Source organism: Struthio camelus, chromosome 5 (genome assembly GCF_040807025.1).
Source record: "Struthio camelus isolate bStrCam1 chromosome 5, bStrCam1.hap1, whole genome shotgun sequence".
NCBI lineage: Eukaryota > Metazoa > Chordata > Aves > Struthioniformes > Struthionidae > Struthio > Struthio camelus.
The window spans coordinates 24,526,892-24,547,010 of record NC_090946.1 but is presented as its reverse complement, the minus strand read 5'-3'; the positions used below and the strand labels follow the sequence as shown (position 1 = coordinate 24,547,010).

The following is a 20,119-nucleotide window of genomic DNA, read 5'->3' as shown; positions in this document are numbered from 1 at the left end:
TACCTGCAACTGTAGGCAGCTGGAGTCAGACATTCAGGGAAGTCCCACTGCTGTGCTGTAGACAGAGTAGTGGTGTGACAGGTATTCACACGGAGGGACACCTCCCCTTACTGCCAGCTTCTCTGGCCCTCAAGATGTTTTTCACTGTATGGCATGCTAGCTGACCGGACAGAGGCCTTAGGAGACCCTGTGGTAGCTTTCTTTACAGGACAGACTTTCACAGAGCACTAGAAGTCTGGTATTACAGGTCTGTATAATCAGGCTTCCTCTAATCTGACTCTGAGCTGCTCCACAGCTTTGTACAGCTGCCAAATGCAAGGTGAACCAATAAAATGCAGGCTTTGGTGACATTCCCTGCTTCCAAGACTTCTTCAAGTGTTTATATCTGTAATTATGTCAAATTATGTAAATTAGCCTTCACAAGACTCCCTTCAAATGGGTAGTGTTCGAGTTCTATTGCTCAGGTTGTCTGTCCGGTGTTCTCCGAGGGAAATACTTATTTTGGGAATTCTGTTACGCTGAACTGTCTTAGACGTGTTTGACACAGATCACCTATTTCTGTATGTCTCGCTACTTTTTCTTTTAATCAGAACAAAATTAGACCTTTTAGCAGTGGTAAGTGATCACCACGGATTCCACATGGCAGAGAGGATAGAGACAAGAATAATCTTGTAGCAAAACAGTTGGGATTTTATTAAAACATTAATTTGAACAAGATATTAAGGAACTTTCTTTGGCATCACGAACCATAAGGGAAGTAGACACTACCTTCAGTTGTCACTGGGTGCCCCTTGCTTAATACTTAGTCCTCCCAGTATTTCCTAAATTTACTTACAGTAATCACTGCAGTTCTTCTGCGGACACAACTAGCTTGAAGGCCTGGGAGTGATAGGATGCTGGCACAAAACAATCCTGCTCACTGCCTGAGGGCTCTTTATGGCTAGGTGCACATGCAGTGAACTGGCAGCAGCACTCTGCTCCCTGCTGTAAACTGAGTGCTTGTGGGAAGCATCGGGTCTGCTGCACACGTGCATGATAATCACTGTAGTACAAGGAATCAGTCAATCACTGTCACTAGGACTGCCAGACCGATTGCGTTACATGTGCCAAATAGAGCCTGTGCTGTGAGAGAGAAGGAGCTCTGAGAGGGCAGAGAAGAAAGGGAGACCGGTGCCCCTGGCTATACAACTTCTTGGGCCATCTTTCAGTGGAAAACGTTTGTGCGTGGCCAAAACTAGGATTCGTTCTTGTGACCTGGCTCTGTCTGATATTAACAACTTCACATGTTCTGTATACAAAGAAATCGTATATGCTAAAGGCTGCAGTCATTTCACTTTTTTTTTTTTTTTTTTTTTTTTTTTAAAAAAGAAGCTTGTCAGTCTCCGCTATGATTTCTCAGGTTTCTTGCTGACAGGCAGCTGTGACACAAAGCGTGCTCTGCGAGTAAAACTCATCTCTATCACCTATCGGGGTGACTACAGTTTTATATATAGGAGATTTAGAGAGTATACTTACGGCACAAGGCACAGCACCTTTCTGATCTACTTCAGGCCTGTTCTCCAGCAGCGTACAGAGGTGCAAGCAAGAAGTGTTTTCTGCAATTACTCTTAGCTGGTAGCATCTTTATGAACTGCATGTGTAGACCGAGTTGGGTAGGGATGTGATTGTTTCTCATGCTTCTAACCAGCGTACCTCAGCTGTGACTGTTTGCTGTTGTGAGAAACACAAGTCAGGCGAGGGACCTGCACAGAAGAGGTGTGAGGGGACAAGATAAAGAATGTAAGGTGGGAATTTGGATCCAAGTATAACATGGTGGATTTTGAGAAAGGAAAACCTAGGCAAAAGATGAATTTGGAGGGGGAAGGAGAAAATGTTTCACCTAAGAAGTTACTTCTTTTAAGGCTGTTCCATGGTGAATTCTTTTCAGTACAGCAAGCTCTGTTATTTTAATTCAACTTTCAGTGTGGCTGCCACAGAAAGGTAGGAGTATGCATCTGTAGAGACTGACACTCACTGCAAGCCTCAAGGGAGGGAAAGGCTGCGCGGCGCTTGTGCCTAGAGCTGATGTGACAACACTGCCATGCATCCACATCCACCAGCAGTCACATCTGCCTGGGATGCTAACCTTTCTTTTACATGTTATGGAGAATTGTGATGGTAGTCGGTGCTGGAGGTTTCCACAGGAAATGCTCCCATTCAGCAGTGTTCAGAGAGGGTGGGATATGCCATCTTACGTACATAACATTTGTTGCTACCAACTGCAGTTATCGTTATGTGTAATTTCTCAAAAAATACCATAATGCTGTGAAAGGAATTGGGGGGGGGGGGGGCGGGGGGGGGGGTTTGAAATGAAAGAGGAAGACAGAAGGAAGCAAATGAATTAACGCTAACAATATTCCCCCGATACTATGATGCATGGTCTTTCGTATCTCATTTCAATAGATAGTCCATGCAGTTAGTTATGCAAAGAAAGAATGGACTGAATTCCTGAAAGCATTTCAGCCTTATTCCTTGTACAGACTGTGGCCTTTGCAAGACAGTGATTCTGAATTTTTCTTACCTGTCTGTATCTTATGAAATTAAATGATGTGCAGCGCTAGCGCTAGCTGGAACGATCACCCACAACCAGATCCCAAACAGGGGAATGCGGCGTCCAGACTGCATGGTAGGAGTAAACTGGAGGCCTGTGAACCAAACAGAGAATTGCTGTACTAATTTCCTACACCCTCTGGCTGAGCATATGCAGTGCAGGTGCATTATTAAAGCAGTAGATAATACCATTTAACAGTTGGCAGTGTCCTTCTAACGCCCACTCCTGTTTTTTTAATCCATACATCAGCTTCAGCTATCTGCACAGGAGAGGCATGCATTTCAACTAGAGCTGTGCGTCTAAAGGAACAATTGTCTCCATGAACTTCTTCAGCTTCTTTCATGATGAAAGCCACAGGGTAGAAAACCAGCATCATTAATTTATGAAGCATTTTAATTTATGCTGTGCTTCTAATCCCAGAGGATGGAAACACACTCAGTATGTATCTGCAGTATAAAACATGTTGTATTGCTGTATAGCTATATAATTATGCAGTACTATCTGCTCAGCAGCTCAGAACAGAAAGTGATTGTGAGCCTGTTAAAAGACATACAGATTGTGATCCTGTTAAAAGAAATACAGATTTTGATCCTGCAGGAGAAATATAACGAAAAACAGAACCTAGTCATTCAATTAATCGAGCCAACAGGCTATGTCAAACCCCATATTTTCAGTAAGGTTATCTGATTTTAAATAGCCACTGTGGTCAAGCGCTCAATTTTAAATCTCAGTCGCCAAGAGAGCACTTCCAGAAGCCCCAGTGCCCCCGATGCTGTGTTGGTGTATGGGTTCAGTACCTCAACAGCACTTCTTTCCACACTTAGCTATTCTTTGCCTGTCTTTGATCAAATAGTGCCCTAGCTTGCCTGTACTTAATACTGGAACTAACAGGATAAGTGCACATAATGTTATAGCTGGAGGACAAGGAACCTGAACTATTATACTGCTTAGATATGAGAAAGTGCTATTTAATGTTTTTCTCTTCTTGTTGCCTTAGTAAATTTGTCCCTAATCCATGAGCAGCTTAACCCATACTCTTTTCATATTATAACACTTCTCTCTCTTTAAAACTTGGTTTCTTTTAAATTAATTGTCTTTTTTACACTCCTTGGACTGTTTCTTATTATGAACGTACAATCTCTTTAACCCCCTTTATGCAGAATCGAATTACTTACTTAGAAATATACAGAATTCTTAAAGCCTTCAGTCTTTCTCCATTATGAACACCTGACTTCAATTTAAGCACTAAAATAGATAAGCCAAAGTCACGTGCAGAAAAAACATTAAATACAAATAATACCACATAATATTGTGTTGTTTTAATAACTAACTAGCGTTAAATTTGCTTGCACTAATTGCTGTAGTTAGTGACAACCCAAGTGTTCTCTTGTAAGGTTTTAGCCTTATATTTGGAGTGATTTCCTAGTAGCCGGTTTTAATCTTTGCAAATTAGGTGTAGAACTTGCCAGCTAGAAAGTTTTTGTGTGAATGCAGCAGTAAAAGGCGCTTTAAGTGGGTGAATTTCAAGTCTTTTCCAGCATATCCCATTACGCACTGTTTGCTCTCCTGAGGACTGCATTTAAGCTCCACAGCCACTTGTGCTGAATTAATTTAGAAGGACGTTAACACATTGCTGTGTTCTTCCTTCAAAGCAAATACCCTATTTGCATATTTTAGCATACAATTTTCAACACCGCATTTCTTTACAAAGAAGCTGTTTGTTCTAGTTCCACATTATTTTCTTAATTTTTCTCTCTTAAAAATCACAAACGACTGCTTCTGACAGCAAGGTGCTGCGTGGCATTGTATGACATACAATGCAATATACAGTGACACACACGCAAAGAAGAGCCAAATCCAGCATGCTTTCTACCAGTTAGCTGAGAACTAAGACATCAAGTGACTGGGTTTCAGGAGGCCTGAGCGCTGTTCTTGGTTCCTCCTTTGTTTTACTGAACTGAACACATACCGTGTCTTGCTTTCCTCAGCTGTAAAATGGATGGAAGTATTTTTACCACTGGAGTATGTCTTCTATTATAACAACTTCCTGGACAAAACCAAAACTCTGTCCTGATCAGATCAGTAAAAGCTGCATCTTTCGTTCCAATAAAATCAAGGGCAGTATGTATGTAAGCAAGGTTCAGTTACCAAATATTATCCTACAATCCAGTTTCAGATACAAATACTTTAGAAAATGTTCACTTGAAAGGCAATGAAAGCAGGATGCAAGAATGATTTATGTGACGAGAAAAGAGGATTTGCTACTTAGTGAAACGATCAGGCCATCAAGTCTGGTATCCAGCGCCTGACAGTGATGATACCTAGTGTGACAGACAAAAAATAGATTATTTCCATTTTTGTCTGAGTAAATTGTGCAAGGCTTGTGCTGCAGCTCCAAGGAAATTCCTTTCCCAGTATCAATTATAATCAGCTTATAAATTTCTGTGGTGACTGGGGAGAAAGCCATTTTGGATAACGAGATCCTGTGACCAAAGTCCCAAAGAGCTCAGCCTAAATTCCCATGTTAGAAAACGCAGACTGAGGACTGACTGAAATACTAATACAAAAATCCTTTCCTAATTTTCTTCAAATGACGCTCAATTTATTTCTTCGTCTCCAGAGATAAGTTTAATCATAAGCATATAATGACAACGCTAACGCTTCAGTTTCCGGCTTGAAGTAAGTTATGCAGCCCTCATATTGAGCATTCGGATTAGAAAGCCTAGACTAATTAAATACAATCCCCTTCCCCCCCCCCCCCCCCCCCCAAGAAAAAGAATGTTGTCATTCGGTATTTTTGTTTTCTGCTGGAGTTAAATTTTAGTAAGAGTTACATTTCACAAAGAAATAGGCGTGTTTGTTTATTTTCTCTCATGTGAAAACCCTAAATCTTTGGGATTCCGTCAGGAGGTCTAACAAAATCATGTTCCCTTTTTTCTAGGGAAAAGAAAAAAATCTTTTTTTTTTTTTTTAATTGTGTTTGTTAAAAGAAAATTCTTGTTTGGCTGGCTGAAGATGGGTAACTAGATGTTCTCTTAGGCAAAGGTTGGCAACAATACTGTGAACTTTCCTTTACATCATTACATTTCGGAGTATGCTGTGTTAGAACAGTATTTTCATCCCTGAGGAGAAAAAGCGAAAGAGAATAAGGCAGTAAGATGCTCATCCGCATGACCTTCAGCTGCATGCTGTGAAACGATTTTCATTAGCAACCTAATGCTGCATCTTGTGTTCACTCCAAAAAGGGAAGGGAAGGGATGTTAACAAGCGTTTTGCGTAGGAAAACAACACAAAAAGAACTCTGGAAAGCAACATATATAAAATGATGAGTCCTACAAAACCAAGCTAATAGACAAATCCTAAGCATACATAATTTACCACATCAGAGATCAGAAAATTCATTAACTAGATTAATTACCGTGTCTTGTCCACCAATGGTCAATTCTTGTTGTTTCACAGAAAGGAGCCCTTTTCAGAGCCAGCTGTTCAATGTAATACCATGCAGGGGAAATTCCCTTCTTGACCCCTAACATGCTCTGTTCATCAAGCCTGAGATTTGATTTGTCCCTATCATTATTTTAGCATGCCTACAGAAAGTTGTTTCATCAGTGCTTTCAAAATTAATGCAGCTCTTCAGAAGGAAAAAAAAAAAAGTGAGTCACTGACTCACAGATGCCCTGTGGTAATGAATTTGATAGGTTTCCTACACTCATATAAATCACAATAGCTGTTGCAAATTTATAGCTAACTTAATCATTTTTTCTTTAGAAAGTTCATTTACCAGTTTTCCATCACTATTTGTACTTTTGTTCACTAAAGTAAGTCCGATCCCAGTACTTTTCGTTTACATCCTAAAGGAAGTTCTATTTTTATTTCCTCTTAGCGTATTTTGTAATTCCTCATTATCTGAATGTTCCATCACACTTCAAAGCACATTTGTTGCCTTTCTCTGTCTTCTACTTTGGACATCTTGAAGCAAGCCTAGATCAAGCCAGATAGATAGATCCAGCCTGACTTGTTTGCAGAAGTCATTTATTTGTAATCTCAGAGTGCAAGAAAAATGAAAGGTAATTTTTTTCTAAGATTGCCACAAAATGTAGTTGTAAAACTTAATGCAAATCAAACCAGTGTCTCCAGCAATGCCACCTTTTTCCTAGTTATCATTAGTATTGTTTCTCTACACAGGCAACCACTGTGTAGCAGAATCCCTGCGAAAAAGAGAGCTCTTACGCAAAATTTTCTGTTTACTAGACCAAAGTTACACTGCCAAAGACACTGGTGCTGGGCATTACCTTTGGACTGTCTCACTCAAGACTCTGGAGACTTTCAGAAACTCAGGAATGACCTCTGTATCAAACTGATCTGCATTCTGTAAGGATACATAAAATGTAGCATGTGTTGTGGTTAGCTTGTATATATACATCTTCAGTTCTAATTTAGAACTTGGGCATCTAGAATTTCAAGCTCTAAATGGCCAGAGTATTTCATATCGCTTATTACAGGGGCTTCTGCATTTATGGTTTTCTGGATGCTACAAAGTAGGACAGTTGGCAGTATATTGTGAAAACAGGATGTAGGGGAGAGACGTAAAACAACATTTCTTTTAATAGCGAGGAACAAATTTCAGAAAAGGTCAACACGTGAATCACACATCCCACTAACGTGCATTCCTAAGGCTTACCCTGTTCAGCTTTTGTGAGCGTCAGTTCTCAGAAAGGCCTCCAATTTAACTCTAAATGAACCACCCTATTAACTTGTTACTCAGGGCAGGAGCTGTCCTCAGAAAAACTTGATGCTTATCATCATCAACTCTGTAGGATGAAACTAGTTTTCAGTCCTGAATATTGTCTTCCCTTTCTACAAAGGTCTGATCAGCTGAACCTGTCTATTAGAATAGACAAATGTAAATACATCATCGTCTGGATTTGTTGCCAAAACAAAACTATATTTTTGGCTGCAAATTCTGCATTTAGCCAGAACTGTAAGGACTATATACATACAAAACGATCCCCCTACTTTCAAACTCTGTCTACAGGAAACAAGTGTTGAATAAATAAAGAAAAAACAATCGCACAGTATACCAACAGTAGGCACTCCTGCAGATAGTCTTCTAATTAATGCGCCAGAAAGACTTCCTGCTCGTGGCTGATGCAGTAAAGTCTCATTTATACCTTCTGAAAAATCTCTAATGATCTTTCCAGTCTGAGCAATGGATTTTACTCCAAAGTGCTCTCAAATTTTTAGTTTCGTCACCATTTTCTGCAGTAAAATGCTTTTTCAGCTACCATATCCTGAAGAGCTTCTGTGTACTTCAGTGAGGACTTTATTTTATTCCTCGAGGAGTTGCAATTTTCTTAATCTTGCTATTTGACAATGGGCCTCTTTTTAATCTGTTCTGCTGGAGTTTAGTATAGACATCAAAATATTACTGGCAGGCTTAAAAACCATACATTTTGTTTCTAATTTTTATATTGTTTTTCTGTAATTTGTTTTCCATTCCAATTACGTTCTCTGTATGACACTGTGTTTCCTCTTGCCAGGTTTAATTGCTCTTATTTAAATACTTAATTAACATTATTGTGTACTTCCACATCCTGTAGCTTTAACTATTACATAAATTATTTAAATGGCTGTGCTTGGAACCTGGACTGCTTATATATTAATGAAGTGTATGTAGATTAAACAAAAAAGGAAATTACTGTACAGGTCACTGGTTCCTAGAACCTCGTATGGCTGTGCAGATAAGGCTGCATCATTTATCACAACTGCAGTAGTTAAAATTTTGTTGCATCAATATGAAAGCGTAGCATTTATAATTATATGGAATGTGAACAATTATTCACAAGTCTCAGTAGTGGAATGTGACCAAATAATGCAGACAGAGTAAATTCTTACAACTGTTGAATGATGTGTCTGCTTACGTTGTCAGTGGCTGTTTCACAGGATTTAATCATTGTGCACCAGTGAGTGGACGTAAGAGCAGCTCTCAACGGCTGCCTGACAGTAGAACCTGACTGCAGGGTGAGGAGGATTCCCCCCCCCCCCCCCCCTTAAGAAGAAAGAGTTTGGCTGATCCCTATTATAACTCCACCTAACTTTTTGGCATTATACCCAGCAATTAGCCTTGGTTAGTATTGGAAAAAATACTTCAAATTCACATTCAGAAATAGTGTCCAGCATATATTTCCATTTGCCTACATAACTGTAAATAGCAGCGATTTAAACAGCTGACAGACTACACCTAATACATAACGTTACTGTCTATCATAATTCATACACACAGTAGCAGTTAAATGCCCCTTATTTTCACAGTACAGTTATCAAATATATTAGAAACCGAGTCACTTCAAAGAAGAACAGCAGCTAATGATATATTACACTGATTTCAGGTGAATTAATTTTGAAAGACTTTTCAAGTTAGTATATTCTCCAGTTTGCTTTACTTGCAGAGCACCTCTTGGTCAGAAATTTGGGAAAATGGACTTACTACTATAGATTGGAGAAGTAATTAATCACTTACTTACCTGCAACCTTAAAATTTGGAGGTACTTAAGACCTGAATGCAGATTGGGACATCTAATGCATCATGAGGAGAAGCATCCCCATGAGACTCTGCAGTAGAGTCCAAACACCCATCAACTTCAGGACATTGGAAGTCTGGATCTATGTTCATCTTTTGATCTAACACTCATTTGTAGAAAGCAATCCGTCTGTCTTGTTTATCTGAAATTCACTTTTGTAATGGTGCAGTCTACTGCCAAAGAAACTCAAGTTCTTTATTTACTTGTATTTATCGGATATAATGAACCTTAAAACCTTATACACGTTCAGTGAAAGTTCAAAAGTTTGATTCTTGCCCAATTTTGTGGTTAACACGTTTCCTACATTAAGCACATTTACATTTTTTCCACCTGGGTTGAATTACAGATTGTCATGAACCCTGGAAAACTGAACCTGGAAAACCTGAAGTTTTCTCTCTCTAAAATATATATAAATCAACATTTAACTTATGTATTATCTAAGGTAATTTAAACTATATTATTAAATTAGGCTTTCAAGATTGAACTTGCAGAATGAATATGCTCTTGCCTGCAACTTCTTACTAGTCTGAAAAACTACGTAGTAATGTAGAAATAAAACTGTGTGTGCATATGCAAGCAAGCATACATGAATGTGCCCACACAGTCAACAAGCTGATAGTACCAATTAACTTGGAATGTACGTTTCGAACCTAAATTCCATTATTCTGAGCTTAGAAAGAAATTAAAGAAAAAAAAAAGTCTGTTTTTGATTATGAGGATGGCAAATATTTTTGTCTTTCCACAGTCAAAACAAGGACAGTACCTCCATTATTCTTTTGATATTGATTGAGTGAAGTCCCTTCTAGGTAGGGGTTAGGAAAAGGAAGAAGAGGGAACACAGCTGATGATAAATTATTAAAAAAAATTATGAGAGCAATATTATAAACAAAGATGAAGTAGATGTGACCGAAGTTGAGACAAATATTAATTTGACACTGATCTGCACTAAAGTTGGTCTCGTGCTATTTTTCTTGTTCTTAAACTAAATGCTGGTATTCTGAGGAAAGCAGAAGTTATAAACTCAACAAAAAAATCCAGTTTTTCCAAGCGTTACATAGGTAACACTGAAAATACACAAGCTACTTGGACTACGTTATTGACCTTTTCCTATGCCAACTTTCTCACTTCAGCAACAGCCCTACAGCTGTGACCACACAGACCCAATGACTTGTACAAATCCAGTTATTTTTTAAGACTAAATTTTGCCTCAATGGAAATTTACCCCAGTGTTCTGCAGAAATGAGAAGAACATGTATTCTGTTTAGCGTGGAGATGATCTACACTGATCTATGATTTTATATACACCTCATCATCATGCTTTGATTCAACCCTATCAAAGCATTTTGCAAAGATTAAATTTGCTACTTCAAAGCTAGACTGAACATGTACATGATTAGGGCATGGCTTGAGGGACAAACAGAAAATTATAGCCTAGTGAATGCAAAGCTCTATATAGCATATATGATATAGGACTGGATATACGTATATATATACTGGATATAAGACTTGCCCCCCCCCCAAAAAAAAAAAAAAAAAAAAAACCATACATCATTACACAAGCTGCTAAATACATCTTTTTTTAAAGGTACACTAACACGAACTTTTATGTCATGAGCCAAAGGTAGATTTAAACTCTGTGACAAACGCATACGCCTTACACTAGCTTCTTACTAAAAAAAAAGAGCGATCCATGTAATTTTCAGGAATGCTGACAAACTGCAGTATTCATTTACGATCTCTCATCAGCGAGATAGTTACAGATCATCAAACCTTGCATAACTTTGATACCCAAGGGCTCTTACTAGGTTATGAAGCCCTGGTTCAGTCTAAAGCAACAACCTCAACTCCCTGTTTTCCCTTTCTGCAGTGCTTTTTCTGAGAAACTGGGGGAACCCATGACAACTAGCAGCTCACAGAACCCTTTGCACCTACCTGAACAACTTGGATCACATTTGGCAGACCTGTCAAGCACAGATGGAAACTAAACTGACCAAGTCAAATTTTTTGCTGTGCATTATTTATTTATTTAGCTTTAATGATACTCTATACCCATACATGCGTCTTTACTTTAAAATACCCAAACTCTGTGAAGCAGCATCTTTGCTCTTTTCCCATAGACTCAAAACACAATGCTGGCAACATGACTTCAGAGAAACATTTATTCCATTCCCTTCTGAGTAAGGGAATGGAAAAAAACTACTAGGTTCTTTTTTCCTCCCCTTTAGCGAAGAAAATTAGAGAGTAAATATGATGGTAAATTTCTATTAAATATAGCCAGAAATCAAAAATATTTTGACCAAAAAAAAAAAAAAAGCCCACTCATCTGATTAAATAAGCCTTTCAGTACATGAGACCTACATTCTTTTTTTTTTTTCTCACTCTGACTGTAGAGAAAGTATGAGTAACCTTGACTAAAAGCGTAACCTATAGAATATACTAAAAGAGATGCATTTATAGCAGGAAAAATCTTTTAAATTTGTTGGCCATATGAGAAGAACTTTTGAGCACAGTGGATATATTTCTGCTACAGTAATGATGTTTTGCCACTGAACCTACCAAAGAATATTTGAGCGCTATGGGCAAATCCTACTTCTGGCCCTAGCACAATGTCCTCTAAAATGATTTGGCAATCTCATATTGCAAGAGTACTGCGATCGTATATTGTATACAAGACTTTCAGTGAGAAAAATCATGACCTGTTGAGACCATTTTTGGCTAGGTATACGTTACAGAAACTTTCTAATGTATCTATCTATCTGCTTTTTTTTTTTTTTTTTTGGGGGGGGGGGGGGGGGGGAGGCCATGAAGTCAAGGAATGCTTTGTTTTGAATGGTGTTTATTTGAGGAGCATAACAACAGTAGCTAACCCTAATTCTGCAATAGCAATTGTAGGGAGGGGCAGGAGGTCCACTGTGACTGTGTACTGTACGTACATTTCTGCAAAGAAATTGTATATCTAATGTCTTCTCTGGTATTTACTAAGCGACCTGTACCAGTATTCTGTGCCTTTCTTAGCCCTCTGGATGGGAAGCCTTCTAGCCACTTAAAGAAACTTTATGACAGCTTTCAACTAAGCTTAGTTCTGCAAGGACCACTAGCTGTTAAGGACCTATCCAGTTCCATTATGCTACAGCACAAATACAGAAAGTGGCAGGGTAGAACTGTGCACCCACCACACAATAAAACCACAACAGAAATCACAGAACAGTTCAGCAAAGACTAACTGTTTTGCACGGCTGATCAGCACTCCAGCTTTTACCTGGAACAGCAGTAGCTGCAACATGCTGCGCCTCCTAAAGGCGTGTTAGTTTTAAGTAGCACTGAGCCACATGAGACACTCCTCATACTATCACATACTGAGACACATGGACTATCTGGACTATCCTCATACTGCACACTATTATGGTTTGCATATGTATCAAACGGTATTCTTAGATGTCACATTGGTTTAGTTCTACTTTAGTGAAAGAAAGACTTGAAAGGAAACCTATCATCAGCTATGACAGCTATGCAGAAAGTACAGTAATTCTGAAGGACGTCTACAGTGCTGGGTTCCATTCGGTCTGTTATGTGAGCCTGGCCTTCAGGTTCATGCACAGAGAAAGACCTACAACCAGCTTTTGATGACACTGATCACACAGGAACAGTTGTTTTTTTTTTTCATGTCACTGGTTATACCTCTGACCAGCACAGAGACTAGAAATTTTGAAGTATTTGTGAAAACTGCTTTGACGTTACTGAGCATACATCTAAGAGAACACAGCAGCCACGGCTTTAGCTCTCATTCCAACAGTTATTGGTCGTAACACGATGCGTGACTATGCGTGAAACAGTGGTTACGTTAGACGTATGCTTAGGAAGCACTAGGTCAGTTTTATACGGTCTCATACCAGCAGGCATCAAGTGTATTTGTGCTTCTCACGGGACTTACTGAACTCACCTTGCAAAACCTGTCAGGTTTTCAAGCAAACTTGTAAGTGCTGTCACCTTCAGTCCATTTTGATAGCATAATTGACCTTAATTTATTTATCCTCCCGAGAGGTCTGTTGCCTTTAAGGTGTCGCTCTTCATCAATGATCTCAATCCTAACTCTGTTCAACTGGGTGGAAAAGCCTTATTTTCCTCCCTAACTTATTTCAGCCTACCGAATTGTATTTTAACGCACTGTGGTAAGAGACATTACCCTAGGCTATCAACTTTTTGCTTTTAAATTGAAAATTAGAGGTCCTACTAGGATGGGGAAAGGGAACTAGATAGGCAGACAACTTGCCTTTCACTTTCAGTTAGCCTGAAATGCTGTAATAGAATAGACCATTTTGCTAAGCAGTAAACATGACTGCCATCAGGTTTTTATACAAGTTTTACTAAATGGTTATAAATAAAGAATTAAATAAAAGGACAGCTTTGTTTGCATTTGCCTTGAGCACTGCAAATGCTAATGATGATGAGCAACAGCAGAAGCCATTCAGGAACAATCTGATTTGGAGGCCAAACCCAGATCAGCCTAGCGATGGTTGCTTGCTTGCTTGCTTGCTTGCTCTCACTAGAGTTACCCAGTTAATGTGCGTTTATAAATTATGCAGCTCACTAATTCAGGCTTTACAACATACACTGGGTGCAGTGTCATCTCCGCAGAGATAACAAACTTAAGCTTGCTCTAGCAAGCTTGCATTAGACATATGGGGGGAGGGGGAAACACACACAAGAAAATTAAGTATTCTAACAGGCCATTTTAAATAAGCACAATACAAATCCTTCCCTCTGCACTTCAGAGCAGCTCTTTCATTCATATGCCTTCTGAAAGGAGCCAAAAACTCTGTAGACGGCTACCTCTGAGGGATTAAGCCATGGTTCTGTACAGCCCTCACATCTCTTAGGAGCCCAGTTCTCCTGGTTCTAACAGGACTTGTACCTTTATGTTTCTCTTCTGTAGAAAAAAAAAAAAAATCACCTTGCTAAAAAAGCAGCTGTGCTCTCTAGAACACTCAGCTCACATGTATTAGTGCTGCTTCACGGTGGTGTCTCTTTTATGTGTCACAGACCAGGCTCCAATGTACTTAGCAGGTGAATTTCAGTAGCCATTGTAGAGTGATTTGCAGCACATCAAACAGAGCTTCCTAGGCTTTTTCTCTCCTGAGTCACTTGTTTCTGTTAAATGCTGAATTTCACATGAGGACACATCAGGAAAGAGGAGGGTTTTGTTGTTGTTTTGTTTTTCCTTAGGAGTGGTCATACTTTGTTTATGCAGCTGCCTGTAACAAAGTACTCTCCTGTACGCACCTACTGTAAGAGTAGAGTGCTCTACATGATTCAGAATGGAAGTAACGCATTTTTCTCCATTGTGAACATCTTTTCTTTACCCTGACGTCTTCAATAGGAGTTAGGTAGAAGGGCAGAAAGAAATTTCAACTCAGCATTGCTGCATGTGCCCTGCTACCTAGAGAAATCCACAGCACTAAATTAGGGGACTAAATTCTATACACAGGGCTTAAGGAAAAGAACAGGCACCAAAAAAATGGCATTCACAAAATCTAGCCAACAAACGAGGCAGCTGCCCCAACTGAGCGGCTGAAGCGGTAGATGTAGCCCATACTCCACATTAAGGTTAGACCTGAGCTGCTTAGCTCATCTCTCTTTAGAAGCATAAAAGCGTTCAGGAGATGGACACCACGGAGTTCATTTCACAGAGTCTGGGCAAAGAGGGAGAGGCAAGAAGAGTTGTAGTAGGGGAACAGTTGTGTTTTAGCTGTCACGCTTTATGTAAAATGGAGAGAATGAATGCTGTTCCTTCACTTACTTACACTAACAAGTTAGAAAGCACAAGGGACCTCTAAAAGTAGGATACACAGTTTTGTATCCCAGATCCAAAAAAATCTGGCAAATAAGGAACTTAACTGCAATGTCGCGTAACTGGTAAGTTTTCTGACAAGACAGCAAGTGGGAGCGCTTCCTTCTCCTCCTTCCTTAGTGCAAGATCTGACCCAAAACCTGAGGATGTCTTAGTCCCCCAAAACTGAGAAAAGGACTAGTTCTTGCATATGCATGCATCAGAAAGATACAGTCCTAGTTAACGTAAAATGACAAAAACACAAGCACCTCCAGCATTACTTGGAAACCCAAAGAAGTCAAAGATCTAAATTCTGGGTTTAGGTGAAAAAGATTGTGCTAAATTCCAGTCTCTGATTCCTAAATACCATTGTGGAGCTGAGCCTCTGTGCCATGCAACACTGAGCCTACACACAGGAAAAAAGAAAAAAAATGCATTTTACATTTAAGACATTGAGGCTGTATGCTTCGCTACTAGAAAAATAAAATAAAAGGTTCATGCTAGCAATGAGAAATTATCCACTACCTTGGAGCTTGATATATGAAGGACCTCATTCAAAACTCCCTGAATTCACACAGGAAAACTCTCACTGACGTCAGTGATCTTTGGATCAAGGCCAAAGTAACTTGGGGGAGCAGGGGGAGGGAAGATAAGGGAGCAAATGGCATATACTAAAGCTTTGACTAATTCCCCATCCTTGTTTCATTAAATATATATTTTTTGTATATCTAGCAGTTATATTGCTTATAGATAGAGTTTATGCTCTCACCAGACACATTTAACTACCGTTATTAATATGAATGTCAATAATAGTTATACAGCAATGGGAAAATACAGTTCACTCAGCATTCTGTTATGGAGGTATATTAAAATGCCTGTTTGTGCAGTAATCAGTGAAAATTTTATCTAGGATTCTGTGCCTAGGCCCTTCAAGGAGGATTTATGGGAGCCTCATGTTTTGAATTTTATGGATTATTCTGAAAATGGTCTCCCTCTCTCTCACCCAAGCCATATTTGAACCGTAGAGCTTTCAAATTTAGTTCTGTGTTCAATTTGCCAGGCGCCAAAATGCTTCTTAGAAGGGTCATTTCTCAGAGAAAGTACTTACTGCATTACTGGTGTGTCAGGAGGAGAGGAGATCTTCCCCCAGCCATCTGGGTGAAGCAGACCCTGTACTGAGTGGGATCAGGTACCCTTGCTTGAGGAAGACCCTTCCCTGAAAAGCAAATCTCAGCATTTCTGTGGGATTTATGCTAATGTTCTTATGATTATAACAACTCAATCAGTCACAGCTGTGACTTTTTAATGCAAAGTATAAGAGACTTGAACAGAACGGATGGTTTTTTTTCCCCCCCCTCCAAAAACAGCAACTGCCCTGTACAAGTAACCAATTTAAATATGTGGCTGCTCTTTCTATACTTCAGCTATCCTAATCTGGTTGTACTGAGTTGCACTCCTTGCAGATTAAGCCAGTAATTCTCTATTGCACAAATCCAAGCTACTCTAGAGACAGACAGACTTCCAGACCACTGCACAAATCATTCTACTCTGTGTATTTTGGAAGCAACTTCCCAGACACTAATGTGTACAAGTTGTAATTATCAGACAGGAGAGAGAGGGTGAAAGAACAAAACGAAACCAGAATTAAAGAAAAAAATAATAATATAGGCCATCTACATGATGATAATCTACTCATAATTTAGATCTGCAGTTAACTATGTGATAACCCCAGTGCTTTAAGATTTGCTGCAACTCACAGTGCAGATAAAGAGGGCTTTAATGTAGCAGTATTAAGCTGCCAAATGAATGAAGAACTGATACTGAGGATTAGCAACATACGATCATAGAAGACAATTCTATTCAGAATTCAAGGAATAAACTATTCTATCCTATATGAGGGAATTCGGAACACCCTGGGCCAAGACACTGGTCCTCTTTGCTGCTGTTCGATGTTTCAGAGGTACAGCAGAGCCACACAACTAGGTTATTGAACAGGAAAACTTGTCCAAAAGCTTTCAGCTCATGGTTAAAGACCATGACCAGAAACAGCTGAATTCTAGGAATCCCATTTGCTGAAATGGTAGTGAGGCAAACGAGGCTATTCGAAACCGCACCAGAGATTAAACCAGCCTGTGACACGATGCATCTTTACTCCAAATCCAGCCTAGTGCTTATCTCGTCTCTGAGTAATTTTTCACAGTAGCAGAAGCCAACTGTAAAGAGCTGGAATGCTCTCTAACCTGTATCATCACACAGTAGCAATGTATCAAGATAGTAATAATCAATTTTTTTTTCCTTCATCTTTAAAGGGAGGTCCTATCCAGAACCGAAAATCTAAGCGTTGCCTGGAATTGCAGGAAAACAGTGAGAACGAATTTGGATTTCAACTCGTCCTTCAGAAATGCACTGGACAGCGCTGGTCCATAACAAATGTCCTGAAAAGCTTGTCATCATAGCAGACTAAAATTTTTCTACCCAGTTCTTTTGCTACTGTGTAGCAAATATTGCAATGTTGCCTGCTGTACGGTATTCCCCCCCCCCCCAATTCCTTCTTTACTGTTCCTTTGATTTTCTTTGTGAGTGTAGAAGTTGGGCTTGTGGGCTGAAAATAGACATTTTTATTTCACAATGATGTTTTCATGGCATTTATAAATATGTTGAATGACAGGTTATGGTAGGTGATCCTAAAATATTTTGCAACTGTAAATAGGAAACAAATGGAGAATATTTATAACTCAAGCTTTTATTGAATAAAAAAAGTATAAACACTATTACTGTCTAGCTGTCTCCATGGAAATCAGTTTGGAAATTAAATGGAGGTTTCAGTGTTTTCATAAACCCGAGCCTGATCTTGGCAAGTAGCTGCCAAGTACCAGTATTCTCCAGACACACAGTAAAAAAAAAAAAAAAAAATCCTACCTTGGCCAAAATACGTGAGAGAAAACAGTGGTCAGCCCCATGCTGCTCTGTATGCATCATGCCCAGTGACAGAGGGGTGATGCCAGTTCCATGGACATCAATACTACAGGCTGTAAAAGTTTCATGATCTCAGCTCATATGTTCCCTAGGCAAACAAAGTAATGGCTAGCAAATTATCATCATGTTCTCTCTTCTAAACTGGTTACAAATCAAACACTAAACTAAAAGCTAAGCTGCTGTTCTCCTGTAATCCATCATTTTCTTGCCTTTTTTTTTCCAGAGCCAGGAACATGAAGGTACCAAAAAAAAAAAAAAAAGAGAAAAAACAGAGAAAGCTGTCACAAAAAGAGGTTTAGCAGTGTTTCTTTTCCATGACCAGAATGGAAAACAACACAAAGGTAACGCTGGCTCTTCAACCAAGTGGACATAAAATGGTTCAGTTCTACAGCCCCAAGTTTAAGTGGGAGCTTCTAAAGCTTCAGCACCGACCTGTCTTCACTGTAAATAAGAAGAGTCAGATATATGAAAAATCCTAGTTGGAGCATGTACTTCCCGGACAGCACAAATACCTTAACTAAAACCTCCTGCAGCATTACTGGGGGGGGGGAAGAAACCAGCTGAAGGGAGGGGTAGGGGAGAGAAGCACGGGGGGGGGGGGAGGGGGGGGAACAGCGCTGCAGGATCAGTAACTCCTGTATTATCAATAACTCCGGGATTTACTCCACTATCCTTTCCCTGAATAAAGGAATGAATCAACTAGGCAGACTTCTTCAGGAACCAGAGTGAAACAGCAGCTGCACACCAGCCCGTGGGGATATTATTTTTTTCCTATTGCCTCTCAAAGGTTTTGGTGGATCCCTGACAAGTTACTCGCACCATCCTGGAGGAGGTTTTATCACACAAGGAAAGAAGGCTGATTTCCCATTGCAGATGTTAATAATAAAGCTCAGCTTAAGAATCTGTCCAACATAGGTTAAAAAAAAAGCAGTATTAAAGTAGCTTCTTAAAAATCAACTACTGTAGTTCAGTTTCTCTCCTCAGAAGTCTTCCGTTAGCACTCTCTGTTTTCATATATCTATGTAAACCATATATATGTAAATTATTTATGTATGTGCACATATATTTTTTTTAAATGCGCTGTTCCCTGGCTATCAGTGACTTAGAGAGAGAACACCTTCAGCCAAGAGCAGCAGCAAGAAGTGTAAATTCACTCAACCTTTACTACTCAGCTTTAGGAAAGCGTGAATTCAAAGTGGTATCATTTCATCTCAGCTAAGGCTGGGAGAAGAGGAAGGAACAGTCCGATGAGATAAACCAGGAAGACTACAATTACTGACCTCTCTATTTCCAGCAGCTTTTATGTGTATGTAAATTCTCTCTCTTCTATTATTCTATTTGTTCTTTTATTCTGCTGTTTGTTACTTTAAACGGCAGTCATAACCTCCTTGGTGCTGGTAACGTGCCAAACTGTCTTTACAGACATTCCCATTCAGAACCAGCTAGTATCATCATCCTTAATGACTGTTTAATAAGTCATGTGGCACGTTAATTATATGCGTTCATCTTTCTGCTACATATAGTTACCACACGTTGGTTTCTCAGAGAAAAATCTGCAGAGCCAGCAACAGGAAAACAGTGTGTAACAGCAAACAGAGACATATTTTACACCTGCATTTGACCGACTTCAGACACCTCTCAGGTCTTTTGGGGCTGGAAACTCCCACTAAAACGGGAAAGAACATAAAATAGCCTGAGAGTTAGGGTGCCACAACTGAACAAGATCCAACAGTTTTAACTTCACTTTATAAACAATGTAAGAGGTCGCACTAGGTGAGAGCCCATCACCTTGCACACTGGTGTGTGTGCAGGGTGCTGCTGGGAGAGGGCTCAGTACATGGTATGCACAACCGTTCCTAATCAATCCCAAGTTCAGTCACTGATGTAACTTATTTTTCACAGCCAAGTTATCTCCCGAAGACCAGGTGAATGAGGTAGAATCAGCCAGTTCAGCCAGAGAAAAGCGCAGAGCTTGCACAGAGTAACACAACATAAACTAAGCCTCCATTCAGCAGCAACACCAAGACTTCAGTCATACTGTGGGGATGCAGCCATAAGGGACAAAATGGGTAGTTTGGATCAAACCATTCTCTGCTTCTGAGAGGCAAACTGCACTCTGAGCAGTTGTTTTCTAGGCTTTTATGA

The 20,119-nt window shown here is 39.6% G+C and overlaps 1 protein-coding gene and 1 long non-coding RNA gene across 12 annotated transcripts in view; one reads left to right on the top strand and one right to left on the bottom strand.

Annotated features, from left to right (window-relative positions):
* The window catches only part of GALNT18 (polypeptide N-acetylgalactosaminyltransferase 18), a 276,796-nt gene extending 259,027 nt beyond the window's left edge, over positions 1-17,769 (top strand). For all 11 annotated transcript variants that reach the window (XM_068945116.1, XM_068945114.1, XM_068945115.1 and 8 more), the window contains one exon: positions 17,308-17,769. In XM_068945116.1, the coding sequence (XP_068801217.1) occupies positions 17,308-17,454 (147 nt within the window). In that variant the 3' untranslated portion in view covers positions 17,455-17,769. The remainder of the gene's footprint in view (positions 1-17,307) is intronic.
* Positions 1-20,119, bottom strand: part of LOC104147508 (uncharacterized) — a 294,392-nt gene that overhangs the window by 11,975 nt on the left and 262,298 nt on the right. Inside the window, exons 21-22 of the long non-coding RNA XR_011141392.1 lie at positions 2,561-2,684; positions 1,516-1,742 (exon numbers count right to left, since the gene is read on the bottom strand). This is a non-coding gene — a long non-coding RNA (uncharacterized lncRNA). The remainder of the gene's footprint in view (positions 1-1,515; positions 1,743-2,560; positions 2,685-20,119) is intronic.